We start from the raw sequence: 15,442 nt of genomic DNA on the forward strand, positions 1-15,442 counted from the left end.
TAGCAGGGTTGAGGACGGAGTAGTAATATGTTTGGAGGATCTACAGTCATGGAGTAATAGTATAGCAGAGTTGAGGACGGAGTAGTAATATGTTTGGGGATCTACAGTCATGGAGTAATAATATAGTAGGGTTGAGGACGGAGTAGTAATATGTTTGGGGATCTACAGTCATGGAGTAATCATATAGGGTTGAGGACGGAGTAGTAATATGTTTGGGGATCTACAGTCGGAGTAATAATATACTAGGGTTGGGGACGGAGTAGTAATATGTTTGGAGGATCTACAGTCATGGAGTAATAATATACTAGGGTTGAGGACGGAGTAGTAATATGTTTGGAGGATCTACAGTCATGGAGTAATAATATACTAGGGTTGGGGACGGAGTAGTAATATGTTTGGAGGATCTACAGTCATGGAGTAATAATATACTAGGGTTGGGGACGGAGTAGTAATATGTTTGGGGATCTACAGTCATGGAGTAATAATATACTAGGGTTGAGGACGGAGTAGTAACATGTTTGGAGGATCTACAGTCATGGAGTAATAATATACTAGGGTTGAGGACGGAGGAGTAATATGTTTGGGGATCTACAGTCATGGAGTAATAATATAGTAGGGTTGAGGACGGAGTAGTAATATGTTTGGGGATCTACAGTCATGGAGTAATAATGTAGTAGGGTTGAGGACGGAGTAGTAATATGTTTGGAGGATCTACAGTCATGGAGTAATAATGTAGTAGGGTTGAGGACGGAGTAGTAATATGTTTGGAGGATCTACAGTCATGGAGTAATAATATACTAGGGTTGAGGACGGAGTAGTTATATGTTTGGGGATCTACAGTCATGGAGTAATAATATACTAGGGTTGAGGACGGAGTAGTAATATGTTTGGAGGATCTACAGTCATGGATTAATAATATACTAGGGTTGAGGACGGAGTAGTAATATGTTTGGGGATCTACAGTCATGGAGTAATAATATACTAGGGTTGGGGACGGAGTAGTCATATTTTTGGAGGATCTACAGTCATGGAGTAATAATATACTAGGGTTGAGGACGGAGTAGTAATATGTTTGGGGATCTACAGTCATGGAGTAATAATATACTAGGGTTGAGGACGGAGTAGTAATATGTTTGGGGATCTACAGTCGGAGTAATAATATACTAGGGTTGGGGACGGAGGAGTAATATGTTTGGAGGATCTACAGTCATGGAGTAATAATATACTAGGGTTGGGGACGGAGTAGTAATATGTTTGGGGATCTACAGTCATGGAGTAATAATATACTAGGGTTGGGGACGGAGTAGTAATATGTTTGGGGATCTACAGTCATGGAGTAATAATATACTAGGGTTGAGGACGGCGTAGTAACATGTTTGGAGGATCTACAGTCATGGAGTAATAATATACTAGGGTTGAGGACGGAGGAGTAATATGTTTGGGGATCTACAGTCATGGAGTAATAATATAGTAGGGTTGAGGACGGAGTAGTAATATGTTTGGGGATCTACAGTCATGGAGTAATAATATACTAGGGTTGAGGACGGAGGAGTAATATGTTTGGGGATCTACAGTCATGGAGTAATAATATAGCAGGGTTGAGGACGGAGTAGTAATATGTTTGGAGGATCTACAGTCATGGAGTAATAATATAGTAGGGTTGAGGACGGAGTAGTGATATGTTTGGAGGATCTACAGTCATGGAGTAATAATATAGCAGGGTTGAGGACGGAGGAGTAATATGTTTGAGGATCTACAGTCATGGAGTAATAATATACTAGGGTTGAGGACGGAGGAGTAATATGTTTGGGGATCTACAGTCATGGAGTAATAATATACTATGGTTGAGGACGGAGTAGTAATATGTTTGGGGATCTACAGTCATGGAGTAATAATATAGTAGGGTTGAGGACGGAGTAGTAATATGTTTGGAGGATCTACAGTCATGGAGTAATAATATAGTAGGGTTGAGGACGGAGTAGTAATATGTTTGGGGATCTACAGTCATGGAGTAATAATATAGCAGGGTTGAGGACGGAGGAGTAATATGTTTGAGGATCTACAGTCATGGAGTAATAATATACTATGGTTGAGGACGGAGTAGTAATATGTTTGGGGATCTACAGTCATGGAGTAATAATATAGTAGGGTTGAGGACGGAGTAGTAATATGTTTGGAGGATCTACAGTCATGGAGTAATAATATACTAGGGTTGAGGACGGAGGAGTAATATGTTTGGAGGATCTACAGTCATGGAGTAATAATATAGTAGGGTTGAGGATGGAGGAGTAATATGTTTGGAGGATCTACAGTCATGGAGTAATAATATACTAGGGTTGAGGACGGAGTAGTAATATGTTTGGGGATCTACAGTCATGGAGTAATAATATACTAGGGTTGAGGACGGAGTAGTAATATGTTTGGAGGATCTACAGTCATGGAGTAATAATATAGTAGGGTTGAGGATGGAGGAGTAATATGTTTGGAGGATCTACAGTCATGGAGTAATAGTATAGCAGGGTTGAGGATGGGGAGTAGCACTGTTTTTGGGGAGTTTTTTGCTGGTGGTCTTCATCTCTATTTATCTTTTTCTTGCAGACAATACCCAAGGGTTTTGCCCGTAGTCCAGAAGTCAGGCACTTATCGTTACAGGAACGGAAGGAGGCGCTGTATGATTATGCTCGGAGGTGAGGTAACGGGGTGGAGAACATTGTTGCCGACCCTTGGGTCCGGGGGGCGACCACCTCACAGCTGCATCTTTGTCTCTTGCAGGAGATATCTGGATAAGTTTGGAGGTTCAGCCGAGGAAAAGAGCGAATAAGCGAGAGATGGAAATGATGTAATACAACCATGCTGAGCAGCAGGGGGCGACCCAGCGCTGGCAGTCAGATGGGGGGGTAACATTTTCTCCTCTGCTGCTCGTTAATTTTTATGATGAAGAGAACTGTAGTGGGGGTGTCTGGCTGCGGGGGGCGCTCTGATGGACTGTAAATACTATGCAGGATATTTTTTATGAAATAAAGTAAAATTGTGATTCTGTCCTCTGTGTTGTGGTCAATCAGCGAGGAGACGTCTCAGCCGACCTCCAGACCCCTTCTCACCCTTTTGGGAATCATCTGTGCCAACACGTCACATTTTGAGTGCTGTATAACTTACATAACACGGTTGAAAAAAGACGTACGCCCATCAAGTTCAATCAAGAGGTGGGAAAAAGGGAGGGAATATGGGCATCTAGAGAACGTTGTTTTACCTTTAGTGATTCAGAGGATGGTAAAAAACATTCATAAAGCATTATCCAATTAGCCCTAAAAACTGAATTTCCCCCTGATCCCAAGTGGCATTCAGACTGGATTATCATTCACACACACATTAACATAGCCGCTGATATTACTTTGCCTGTCTTGAAGCCGCCATCTGTTCCTGTTGTGACCGGCTCCTGAGGTCAGATATTCCACAGATTCACCGCTCTTACAGTAAAGAACCAGCTCCTGAGGTGAGATATTCCACAGATTTACCGCTCTTACAGTAAAGAACCAGCTCTTGAGGTCGGCTATTCCACAGATTCATGACTCTTACAGTAAAGAACCTGCTCCTGAGATCAGATATTCCACCGATTCACAGCTCTTACAGTAAAGAACCAGCTCCTGAGGTTGGCTATTCCACAGATTCACAGCTTTTACAGTAAAGAACCAGCTCCTGAGGTTGGCTATTCCACAGATTCACAGCTTTTACAGTAAAGAACCAGCTCCTGAGGTCGGCTATTCCACAGATTCACTGATCTTTCAGTAAAGAACCAGCTCCTGAGGTTGACTATTCCAAAAGTCTTTACAAAGTCCAGAAACACCATATCCACAGCGGCCCCGCTGTCTAGGCTTCTGCTCATCCCTTATATAATCACTATATCCACAGCGGCAACTCTGTCTAGGTTTCTGCTCACCTCTTGATATAATCACTATATCCACAGCGGCCCCTCTGTCTAGGCTTCTGCTCACCTCTTCATATAAACACTATATCCACAGCGGCCGCTCTGTCTAGGCTTCTGCTCACCTCTCATATAATCATATCCACAGCGGCCCCTCTGTCTAGGCTTCTGCTCACCCCTCATATAAACACTATATACACAGTGACCTCTCTGTCTAGGCTTCTCACCACTCATATAATCACTATATCCACAGCGGCCCCTCTGTCTAGGCTTCTCACATCTTCATATAAACACTATATCTACAGCGGATCCTCTGTCTAGGCTTCTGCTCACCTCTTCATATAAACACATCCGGTCGGTGTGACATCTTCTGTCCTTAGTATATCAGTGCTGGCTGTCACTTAGAATACTATTACCTGTCACATACTCCTGTATATAGTCCCTCAGACATTTTCCCCACGATGGATATTCGAGGCTTCACCTAATCTAATCGGCGCTGGAATGTAGAGAAGTCTCGTGTTTGTTTTTGACAAAGTTATGAGCATTTTAAGTGTTATGCAAATTTGTTCTTCATGCCCAAGGCGCCGTTTTTTTTAGTTTTGACCAAGTGGGCGTTGTATGAAGTGTATGTGACCAATCCGCATCACACTTCTCTCAATTCATGTCCAGCTGTACTCACAGCACAGAGTGATCTTGCGAGATCCCATAGTAACTTTACCGGAGTGTCGGGAGAATGAAGAGACGTCGCCTCCAGCCAGGTTCTGAGGGACCTCCGTTCTTGTTCTCCCAATCTACTTCTTTGTTGCACCTTTTCTCTCCACATGGCAGCCGTGGGGGGGGGGGGGGGAGGTAACAAATGCGTGGAGAGGTCCCCCTTACATGGAACATACTCGCCTCCTGCTCACCACAAGGGAATACGTTCCGGAGTAAGTGTGATGTTCGTGGAACAAATGTTAATTATGCCATTCATTTCCCGGGACAGTACCACCAGATCTGAGAGAGATTTCCATTGGGGCCACCAGGGGTAGTCCGCTGTTCTAAACCCCATAGTGACTTCTCTTGTGTACGACTACATCTGGAAAAGCCGTGGGAGTGATGGAATATTTGCTCCACCATTTCCTCAGTGAAGGTGATGTTTAGTTCCCGTTCCTAAGCCGATATAAAACTTGGCCTCTCAACAACCAGATCGAGTAATAGCCCATGGTACAATCTGGAGCGTCGTTTCTTAATCAGCGACTGAACCGAGTCAGAAAGGTTCTACTGGTGGAGCAAAAGTGTAGCCTATGAGCAGTCTACTGAGGGGAGTAAAGTGGAGGGGTTGGAGGTCTTCAAGAGATTGTAGATTAGAATGGAGTTGAACGTTCTCCAATGGGGTGCGGAACCATTGGTTTACCATCCAAGATCACCGGTGGTAAGCGAAGCGGTGGAAATCGTGTCCGAACAGCCCTTCACGTGGAGGATCCTGAAGTATGTTTTAATCATTCCCTTGGTCAAGACCATAATAAACAACCGACTGGGGTGGAGGCACGTGACCGTTTCTCCATAGGAGAATGTCTTTCCAATCCAATATGTATCTGTTCATTGTTGGGCTCCACCATGTTCAAGCATCTAGAGAGTTGAGCGGCACGGTAAGAAGTAGTGAGATCTGGTAATCCAGACCCCTTGTTCTTTTTTCTGAATCCGAGTATTCCAGACAATCCTGGGGTTTTTATCCTGCCAGAGGAACTTTGAAAATATAGATCGAAACTTATTAAAAAGGAAATTGGAACATCAAGTGGTCGGGTTGCGATGAGTACAGAATCTGCGGGAGATTCCAGGTAATCAGTGGACTTTCCTGCCGAGCCACGACAAATAAGGGACACTTAGACCCCCCACTTAGTCTTCACCTGCTGCAGGAGTGGTTGAATTGTTACGGTTTAGGGTCAGACGGTAGATGGATGCCGAAATAATTCATGGCTTCCGAAGGTCAGTGAAAGGGTGACGTATGTTTTATTTCATCGCGTTCTTTTTAGAGCAGGTAACGATGAGCGCCTCAAACTTACTATAATTGATCGTAAAGTTTGAAAGGCTCTAAAAGTGTTCAAATGTCAAGATTATGGGCACAGCCGATTGAGGGTCAGAGTACGTTCACACGCAAACTTAAAAAAGTCTGAAAATACGTTTACAACCCGATAAATGGCCGAAAATAAGCCGTGTGAACATACCCTTAGAGATTATCAATAGCCAAACGTCGTCGAGTGCTGCGGTCTTATGTGTGAAGTTCCCTATCTTAAAGGGGTTGTCCGGGCATGGACAATTGATGATGACCTATCCACAGGATAGGTCATCAGTTTATGATCGATGTGGGTCCAACACCCGGACCCCGCAACGATCAGCTGCACTGGCTGCCTCTGGGCACCGGATGTCCATGCTGGAAGCAGATGGCTCCGGTCCACAATATCGGCCGTGCTGCATCCCCTGCATAACATCCGGCAGCTGATTAGTCCGGGTGTAGAACCCCCACCAATCATATATTGATGACCTGTCCTGTGGAAAGGTCATCAGTTATCTGTGCCTGGACAAGCCATTTAAGACCGTGAACAGCCGGGTTCTGTCTAAGCATCTGAAGCCATGTTTCTATAACTAGAATAAAGAGTGTCGGGGACAGCGGGCGGCCTTGTCTAGTGGCATTAAAAATAAAAAAGGGGTAAAAAAAGCAGTGGCGCAGGAGGTCAGCCTGGTCTAACGCTTAACATGGGTCATTCTAGGAGCTTTAGGCCGTCCTCCATTAGCTGCTCGGTGCTCCCCTCATGGTGGATTTTTTTTCTTTTAGACGTCCTGTTCCTGCCTCTATCTCACGGTTGTAGCCTTTATATTTTAAGATCTGCAGGTTTTTTGCCGATCTAATATTTAAAAGATCAATCAGCTTAAAGTGATCAATTCTCTGAGCGGACATGAGAGGATTTCTTCTGGAGATTTTCCAGGGTCGATATCTGTGACAGAACGTAGATGATTAACTCTTCAGTTTTTTAACTCTGGAACCTTTTAGCAATAAATTCACCCCGGCCAAAACAATTTGTGGGCCTCCAGTAACGTTGCATTAGAGATCTGCGGCGTGCTATTGAGTGTTTTTCCCATCATGGCCAAATGAGTGGGATTTTCCAGCAAGGCCTCATTAGAGCTCACGGAGAGATAGATCTAGATGGAACGGGGAGTGATCTGAAATGGTAATTGGACGGATCACTGAGAACTCGGCCGATAAGTGGTGACCTTCTGAGACAAATATGGAATTTAATTTTTGGTAAGTGTGGTGAACCTGGAAATAGACAGCAAAGTCTTTTATGGACGTGCGGTGCAGCCTCCAGATCTCTCGCAAATCTATGAAGATGGAAACAGCACTTCTCTCATCGGCCAAGTCCTCTCTAATCTGCCGAGTTCTCTCTCTCTAATCTGCCGAGTCCTCTCTCTCTAATTTGCCAAGTCCTCTCTCTCTCTCTAATCTGCCGAGTCCTCTCTCTAATCTGCCGAGTCCTCTCTCTAATCTGCCGAGTCCTCTCTCTAATCTGCCGAGTCCTCTCTCTAATCTGCCGAGTCCTCTCCCTCTCATCTGCCGAGTGCTCTCTCTCTAATCTGCCGAGTACTCTCTCTATAATCTGCCGAGTCCTTCTTCTCTCTAATCTGCCGAGTCCTCCTCTCTAATCTGCCGAGTCCTCTCTCTGTCGTTGGCCGACTCCTCTATCTCTCGTCGGCAGAGTCCTCTCTCTCTCGTCGGCCGAGTCCTCTCTCTCTCTAATCTGCCGAGTCCTCTAATCTGCCGAGTCCTCTCTCTCTCTAATCTGCCGAGTCCTCTCTCTCGTCGGCTGAGTCCTCTCTCTCTCTCTCTAACCTGCCGAATCCTCTCTCTCTAATCTGCCGAGTCCTCTCTCTCTAATCTGCCAAATCCTCTCTCTCGCTAATCTGCCAAGTCCTCTCTCTCTCTCTAATCTGCCGAGTCCCCTCTCTCTAATCTGCCGAGTCCTCTCTCTATTCTGCCGAGTCCTCTTTCTCTCTATTCTGCCGAGTCCTCTCTCTCTCATCTGCTGAGTCCTCTCTCTCTCTCTAATCTGCCGAGTCCTCTCTCTCTAATCTGCCGAGTCCTCTCTCTCTAATCTGCCGAGTCCTCTCTCTTTCTAATCTGCCGAGTCCTCTCTCTAATCTGCCGAGCCCTCTCTCTTTATTCTGCCGAGTCCCCTCTCTCTAATCTGCCGAGTCCCCTCTCTCTAATTTGCCGAGTCCTCTCTCTCTCTAATCTGCCGAGTCCTCTCTCTCTCTAATCTGCCGAGTCCTCTCTCTCTCTAATCTGCCGAGTCCTCTCCCTCTCTAATCTGCCGAGTCCTCTCCCTCTCTAATCTGCCGAGTCCTCTCCCTCTCTAATCTGCCGAGTGCTCTCTGTCTAATCTGCCGAGTACTCTCTCTCTAATCTGCCGAGTCCTCCTCTCTAATCTGCCGAGTCCTCTCTCTGTCGTCGGCCGAGTCCTCTCTCTGTCGTCGGCCGAGTCCTCTCTCTCTAATCTGCCGAGTCCTCTCTCTCGCTAATCTGCCGAGTCCTCTCTCTCGTCGGCCGAGTCCTCTCTCTCTAATCTGCCGAGTCCCGACTCTCTAATCTGCCGAATCCTCTCCTGCCGAGTCCTCTCTCTAATCTGCCGAATCCTCTCTCTCTAATCTGCCGAATCCTCTCTCTCTAATCTGCCGAGTTCCCTCTCTCTAATCTGCCGAGTCCCCTCTCTCTAATCTGCCGAGTCCCCTCTCTCTAATCTGCCGAGTCCCCTCTCTCTAATCTGCCGAGTCCCCTCTCTCTAATCTGCCGAGTCCCCTCTCTCTAATCTGCCGAGTCCCCTCTCTCTAATCTGCCGAGTCCCCTCTCTCTAATCTGCCGAGTCCCCTCTCTCTAATCTGCCGAGTCCCCTCTCTCTAATCTGCCGAGTCCTCTCTCTCTATAATCTGGCGAGTCCTCTCTCTAATCTGCCGAGTCCCCTCTCTCTAATCTGCCGAGTCCTCTCTCTCTCATCTGCCGAGTCCTCTCTCTTGCTAATCTGCCGAGTCCTCTCTCTCTCTAATCTGCCGAGTCCCCTCTCTCTAATCTGCCAAGTCCTCTCTCTCTAATCTGCCGAGTCCTCTCTCTCTAATCTGCCGAGTCCTCTCTCTCTAATCTGCCGAGTCCTCTCTCTCTAATCTGCCGAGTCCTCTCTCTCTAATCTGCCGAGTCCTCTCTCTCTAATCTGCCGAGTCCTCTCTCTCTAATCTGCCGAGTCCTCTCTCTCTAATCTGCCGAGTCCTCTCTCTCTCTCTAATCTGCCGAGTCCTCTCTCTCTCTCTAATCTGCCGAGTCCTCTCTCTCTAATCTGCCGAGTCCTCTCTCTCTAATCTGCCGAGTCCTCTCTCTCTAATCTGCCGAGTCCTCTCTCTAATCTGCCGAGTCCTCTCTCTAATCTGCCGAGTCCTCTCTCTCTCTCTAATCTGCCGAGTCCTCTCTCTCTCTCTAATCTGCCGAGTCCTCTCTCTTTCTAATCTGCCGAGTCCTCTCTCTAATCTGCCGAGTCCTCTCTCTAATCTGCCGAGCCCTCTCTCTAATTTGCCGAGTCCCCTCTCTCTAATTTGCCGAGTCCCCTCTCTCTAATTTGCCGAGTCCCCTCTCTCTAATTTGCCGAGTGCTCTCTCTCTCTAATCTGCCGAGTCCTCTCCCTCTCTAATCTGCCGAGTGCTCTCTGTCTAATCTGCCGAGTACTCTCTCTCTAATCTGCCGAGTCCTCCTCTCTAATCTGCCGAGTCCTCTCTTTCGCTAATCTGCCGAGTCCTCTCTCTCGCTAATCTGCCGAGTCCTCTCTCTCGTCGGCCGAGTCCTCTCTCTCTAATCTGCCGAGTCCCGACTCTCTAATCTGCCGAGTCCTCTCCTGCCGAGTCCTCTCTCTAATCTGCCGAGTCCTCTCTCTTTCTAATCTGCCGAGTACTCTCTCTCTTTAATCTGCCAAATCCTCTCTCTCTAATCTGCCGAGTTCCCTCTCTCTAATCTGCCGAGTCCCCTCTCTCTAATCTGCCGAGTTCCCTCTCTCTAATCTGCCGAGTCCCCTCTCTCTAATCTGCCGAGTCCCCTCTCTCTAATCTGCCGAGTCCCCTCTCTCTAATCTGCCGAGTCCCCTCTCTCTGATCTGCCGAGTCCCCTCTCTCTGATCGGCCGAGTCCCCTCTCTCTAATCTGCCGAGTCCCCTCTCTCTAATCTGCCGAGTCCCCTCTCTCTAATCTGCCGAGTCCCCTCTCTCTAATCTGCCGAGTCCCCTCTCTCTAATCTGCCGAGTCCCCTCTCTCTAATCTGCCGAGTCCTCTCTCTCTCTAATCTGCCGAGTCCTCTCTCTCTATAATCTGGCGAGTCCTCTCTCTAATCTGCCGAGTCCCCTCTCTCTAATCTGCCGAGTCCCCTCTCTCTAATCTGCCGAGTCCCCTCTCTCTAATCTGCCGAGTCCCCTCTCTCTCTAATCTGCCGAGTCCCCTCTCTCTAATCTGCCGAGTCCCCTCTCTCTAATCTGCCGAGTCCCCTCTCTCTAATCTGCCGAGTCCCCTCTCTCTAATCTGCCGAGTCCCCTCTCTCTAATCTGCCGAGTCCCCTCTCTCTAATCTGCCGAGTCCCCTCTCTCTAATCTGCCGAGTCCCCTCTCTCTAATCTGCCGAGTCCCCTCTCTCTAATCTGCCGAGTCCTCTCTCTAATCTGCCGAGTCCTCTCTCTCTCTAATCTGCCGAGTCCTCTCTCTAATCTGCCGAGTACTCTCTCTATAATCTGCCGAGTCCTCCTTTTCTCTAATCTGCCGAGTCCTCCTTCTCTCTAATCTGCCGAGTCCTCCTTCTCTGTCGTCGGCCGAGTCCTCTCTGTCGTCGGCCGAGTCCTCTCTCTCTAATCTGCCGAGTCCTCTCTCTCTAATCTGCCGAGTCCTCTCTCTCTCTAATCTGCCGAGTCCTCTCTCTCTCTAATCTGCCGAGTCCTCTCTCGTCGGCCGAGTCCTCTCTCGTCGGCCGAGTCCTCTCTCGTCGGCCGAGTCCTCTCTCTAATCTGCCGAGTGCTCTCTCTCTCTAATCTTTAGAGTGCTCTCTCTCTATAATCTGCCGAGTGCTCTATCTAATCTGCCGAGTGCTCTCTCTCTAATCTGCCGAGTCCTCTCTCTCTCTCTAATCTGCCGAGTCCTCTCTCTAATCTGCCGAGTCCTCTCTCTCTCTATTCTGCCGAGTCCTCTCTCTCTCTATTCTGCCGAGTCCTCTCCCTCTATTCTGCCGAGTCCTCTCTCTCCCTAATCTCCCGAGTCCTCTCTCTCTCAAATCTGCCGAGTCCTCTCTCTCTCAAATCTGCCGAGTCCTCTCTCTCTAATCTGCCGAGTGCTCTCTCTCTAATCTGTCGAGTGCTCTCTCTCTCTAATCTGCCGAGTGCTCTATCTAATCTGCCGAGTGCTCTCTCTCTCTCTAATCTGCCGAGTGCTCTCTCTAATCTGCCGAGTGCTCTCTCTCTATTCTGCCGAGTCCTCTCTCTCTCTCTAATCTGCCGAGTCCCCTCTCTCTCTCTAATCTGCTGAGTCCTCTCTCTTTCTAATCTGCCGAGTACGCTCTCTAATCTGCAGAGTACGCTCTCTAATCTGGCGAGTCTTCTCCCTCTCTAATCTGCCGAGTACTCTCTCTATAATCTGCCGAGTCCTCCTTCTCTCTAATCTGCCGAGTCCTCCTTCTCTCTAATCTGCCGAGTCCTCTCTCTGTCGTCGGCCGACTCCTCTCTCTCTCGTCGGCCGAGTCCTCTCTCTCTCGTCGGCCGAGTCCTCTCTCTCTAATCTGCCGAGTCCTCTCTCTAATCGGCCGAGTCCTCTCTCTCTCTAATCGGCCGAGTCCTCCCTCTTGTCGGCCGAGTTCTCTCTCTAGTCTGCCGAGTCCTCTCTCTCTAATCTGCCGAGTGCTCTCTCTCTCTAATCTTTTGAGTGCTCTCTCTCTCTAATCTGCCGAGTGCTCTCTCTCTCTAATCTGCCGAGTGCTCTCTCTCTCTAATCTGCCGAGTGCTCTCTCTAATCTGCCGAGTCCTCTCTCTCTCTATTCTGCCGAGTCCTCTCTCTCTCTAATCTGCCGAGTCCTCTCTCTCTCTCTATTCTGCCGAGTCCTCTCTCTCTATTCTGCCGAGTCCTCTCTCTCTCAAATCTGCCGAGTCCTCTCTCTCTAATCTGTCGAGTGCTCTCTCTAATCTGTCGAGTGCTCTCTCTCTAATCTGCCGAGTGCTCTATCTAATCTGCCGAGTGCTCTCTCTCTCTAATCTGCCGAGTGCTCTCTCTTTAATCTGCCGAGTCTTCTCCCTCTCTAATCTGCCGAGTACTCTCTATAATCTGCCGAGTCCTCCTTCTCTCTAATCTGCCGAGTCCTCTCTCTGTCGTCGGCCGACTCCTCTCTCTGTCGTCGGCCGAGTCCTCTCTCTCTAATCTGCCGAGTCCTCTCTCTCTAATCTGCCGAGTCCTCTCTCTCTAATCTGCCGAGTCCTCTCTCTCTAATCTGCCGAGTCCTCTCTCTCTAATCTGCCGAGTCCTCTCTCTCTCTAATCTGCCGAGTCCTCTCTCGTCGGCCGAGTCCTCTCTCTAATCTGCCGAGTGCTCTCTCTCTCTCTAATCTGCCGAGTGCTCTATCTAATCTGCCGAGTGCTCTCTCTCTAATCTGCCGAGTGCTCTCTCTCTCTAATCTGCCGAGTGCTCTCTCTTTAATCTGCCGAGTCCTCTCTCTCTATTCTGCCGAGTCCTCTCTCTCTCTATTCTGCCGAGTCCTCTCTCTCTAATCTGCCGAGTCCTCACTCTCTAATCTGCCGAGTCCTCTCTCTCCCTAATCTGCCGAGTCCTCTCTCTCTAATCTGCCGAGTCCTCTCTCTCGTCGGCCGAGTCCTCTCTCTCTCAAATCTGCCGCCTCCTCTCTCTCTCTCAAATCTGCCGAGTCCTCTCTCTCAAATCTGCCGCGTCCTCTCTCTAATTTGCTGAGTGCTCTCTCTCTAATTTTCCGAGTGCTCTCTCTCTAATTTGCCGAGTGCTCTCTCTCTAATCTGCCGAGTGCTCTCTCTCTAATCTGCCGAGTGCTCTCTCTCTAATCTGCCGAGTGCTCTCTCTCTAATCTGCCGAGTCCTCTCTCTCTAATCTGCCGAGTCCTCTCTCTCTAATCTGCCGAGTCCTCTCTCTCTAATCTTTCGAGTGCTCTCTCTCTCTCTAATCTTTCGAGTGCTCTCTCTCTCTAATCTGCCGAGTGCTCTATCTAATCTGCCGAGTGCTCTCTCTCTCTAATCTGCCGAGTGCTCTCTCTCTCTAATCTGCCGAGTGCTCTCTCTCTCTAATCTGCCGAGTCCTCTCTCTCTCTCTATTCTGCCGAGTCCTCTCTCTCTATTCTGCCGAGTCCTCTCTCTCCCTAATTTGCCGAGTCCTCTCTCTCCCTAATTTGCCGAGTCCTCTCTCTCCCTAATTTGCAGAGTCCTCTCTGTCTCAAATCTGCCGAGTCCTCTCTCTCTCAAATCTGCCGAGTGCTCTCTCTCTCTAATCTCTAATCTGCCGAGTGCTCTCTCTCTAATCTGCCGAGTGCTCTCTCTCTAATCTGCCGAGTGCTCTCTCTCTCTCTAATCTGCCGGGTGCTCTCTCTCTCTCTAATCTGTCGAGTGCTCTCTCTCTCTAATCTGCCGAGTGCTCTCTGTCTAATCTGCTGAGTACTCTCTCTATAATCTGCCGAGTCCTCCTTCTCTCTAATCTGCCGAGTCCTCTCTCTGTCGTCGGCCGACTCCTCTCTCTGTCGTCGGCCGACTCCTCTCTCTGTCGTCGGCCGACTCCTCTCTCTGTCGTCGGACGACTCCTCTCTCTGTCATCGGCCGAGTCGTCTCTCTCTTCCGTCGGCCGAGTCGTCTCTCTCTTCCGTTGGCCGAGTCCTCTCTCTCTCTCTCTCGTCGGCCGAATCCTCTCTCTCTCTCGTCGGCCGAATCCTCTCTCTCTCTCTCGTCGGCCAAGTCCTCTCTCTCTCGTCACCCCAGTCCTCTCTCGGCCCAGTCCTCTCTTTCTCTTTCGTCAGCCGAGTCCTCTCTGTCTCTCGTCGGCCGAGTCCTCTCTGTCTCTCGTCGGCCGAGTCCTCTCTGTCTCTCGTCGGCCGAGTCCTCTCTGTCTCTCGTCGGCCGAGTCCTCTCTGTCTCTCGTCGGCCGAGTTCTCTCTGTCTCTCGTCGGCCGAGTCCTCTCTGTCTCTCGTCGGCCGAGTCCTCTCTGTCTCTCGTCGGCCGAGTCCTCTCTGTCTCTCGTCGGCCGAGTCCTCTCTGTCTCTCGTCGGCCGAGTCCTCTCTGTCTCTCGTCGGCCCAGTCCTCTCTCTCTCTCTCTCTCATCGGCCCAGTCCTCTCTCTCTTGTCGGCCTAGTCCTCTCTCGTCAGCCCAGTCCTCTCTCGTCGGCCCAGTCCTCTCCCTCTCGTCGGCCCAGTCCTCTCCCTCTCGTCGGCCCAGTCCTCTCTCTCTCTCGTTGGCCCAGTCCTCTCTCTCTCTCTCTCGGCCCAGTCCTCTCTCTCTCGGCCCAGTCCTCTCTCTCTCGGCCCAGTCCTCTCTCTCTCTCGTCGGCCCTGTCCTCTCTCTCTCTCGTCGGCCCAGTCCTCTCTCTCTCTCGTCGGCCCAGTCCTCTCTCTTTCGTCGGCCCAGTCCTCTCTCTCTCTCGTCGGCCCAGTCCTCTCTCTCGTCGGCCCAGTCCTCTGTCTCGGCTCAGTCCTCCCTCTCTTTCTCGTCGGCTCAGTCCTCTCTCTCGTCGGCCCAGTCCTCTCTCTCGTCGGCCCAGTCATCTCTCTCTCGTCGGCCCAGTCCTCTCTCTCGTCGGCCCAGTCATCTCTCTCTCGTCGGCCCAGTCATCTCTCTCTCGTCGGCCCAGTCCTCTCTATCTCGTCGGCCCAGTCCTCTCTATCTCGTCGGCCCAGTCCTCTCTTTCTCGTCGGCCCAGTTATCTCTCTCTCGTCGGCCCAGTCCTCTCTCGTCGGCCCAGTCCTGTCTCGGCCCAGTCCTCTCTATCTCGTCGGCCCAGTCCTCTCTATCTCGTCGGCCCAGTCCTCTCTTTCTCGTCGGCCCAGTCCTCTCTCTCTCTCTCGTTGGCCCAGTCCTCTCTCTCGTCGGCCCAGTCCTCTCTCATCCCAGTCCTCTCTTTCGTCGGCCGAGTCCTCTCTTTCTCTCGTCGGCCGAGTCCTCTCTGTCTCTCGTCGGCCGAGTCTTCTGTCAGTCTAATCTGCTGAGTCTTCTCTCTCTGTCTAATCTTCTTAAGTCCTCTCTATCTCGTCGGCCCAGTCCTCTCTCTCTCTCGTCGGCCCAGTCCTCTCTCTCTCTCGTCGGCCCAGTCCTCTCTCTCTCGTCGGCCCAGTCCTCTCTCTCTCATCGGCCCAGTCCTCTCTTGTCGGCCTAGTCCTCTCTCGTCAGCCCAGTCCCCTCTCGTCGGCCCAGTCCTCTCTCTCTCTCGTTTGCCCAGTCCTCTCTCTCTCTCGTTTGCCCAGTCCTCTCTCTCTCTCTCT

General features: G+C 49.8%; 1 protein-coding gene across 2 annotated transcripts in view; it reads left to right on the forward strand.

Moving 5' to 3' along the window:
- AUP1 (AUP1 lipid droplet regulating VLDL assembly factor) overlaps positions 1–3,039 on the forward strand; it is a 47,353-nt gene extending 44,314 nt beyond the window's left edge. For both annotated transcript variants that reach the window (XM_075849508.1, XM_075849509.1), the window contains exons 11-12: positions 2,599–2,687; positions 2,773–3,039. In XM_075849508.1, coding sequence (XP_075705623.1) covers positions 2,599–2,687; positions 2,773–2,821 — 138 coding nt within the window. In that variant the 3' untranslated portion in view covers positions 2,822–3,039. The remainder of the gene's footprint in view (positions 1–2,598; positions 2,688–2,772) is intronic.
- The last annotated feature ends 12,403 nt before the right edge of the window (positions 3,040–15,442 follow it).

This window comes from Rhinoderma darwinii, unplaced genomic scaffold (genome assembly GCF_050947455.1).
Source record: "Rhinoderma darwinii isolate aRhiDar2 unplaced genomic scaffold, aRhiDar2.hap1 Scaffold_930, whole genome shotgun sequence".
NCBI lineage: Eukaryota > Metazoa > Chordata > Amphibia > Anura > Rhinodermatidae > Rhinoderma > Rhinoderma darwinii.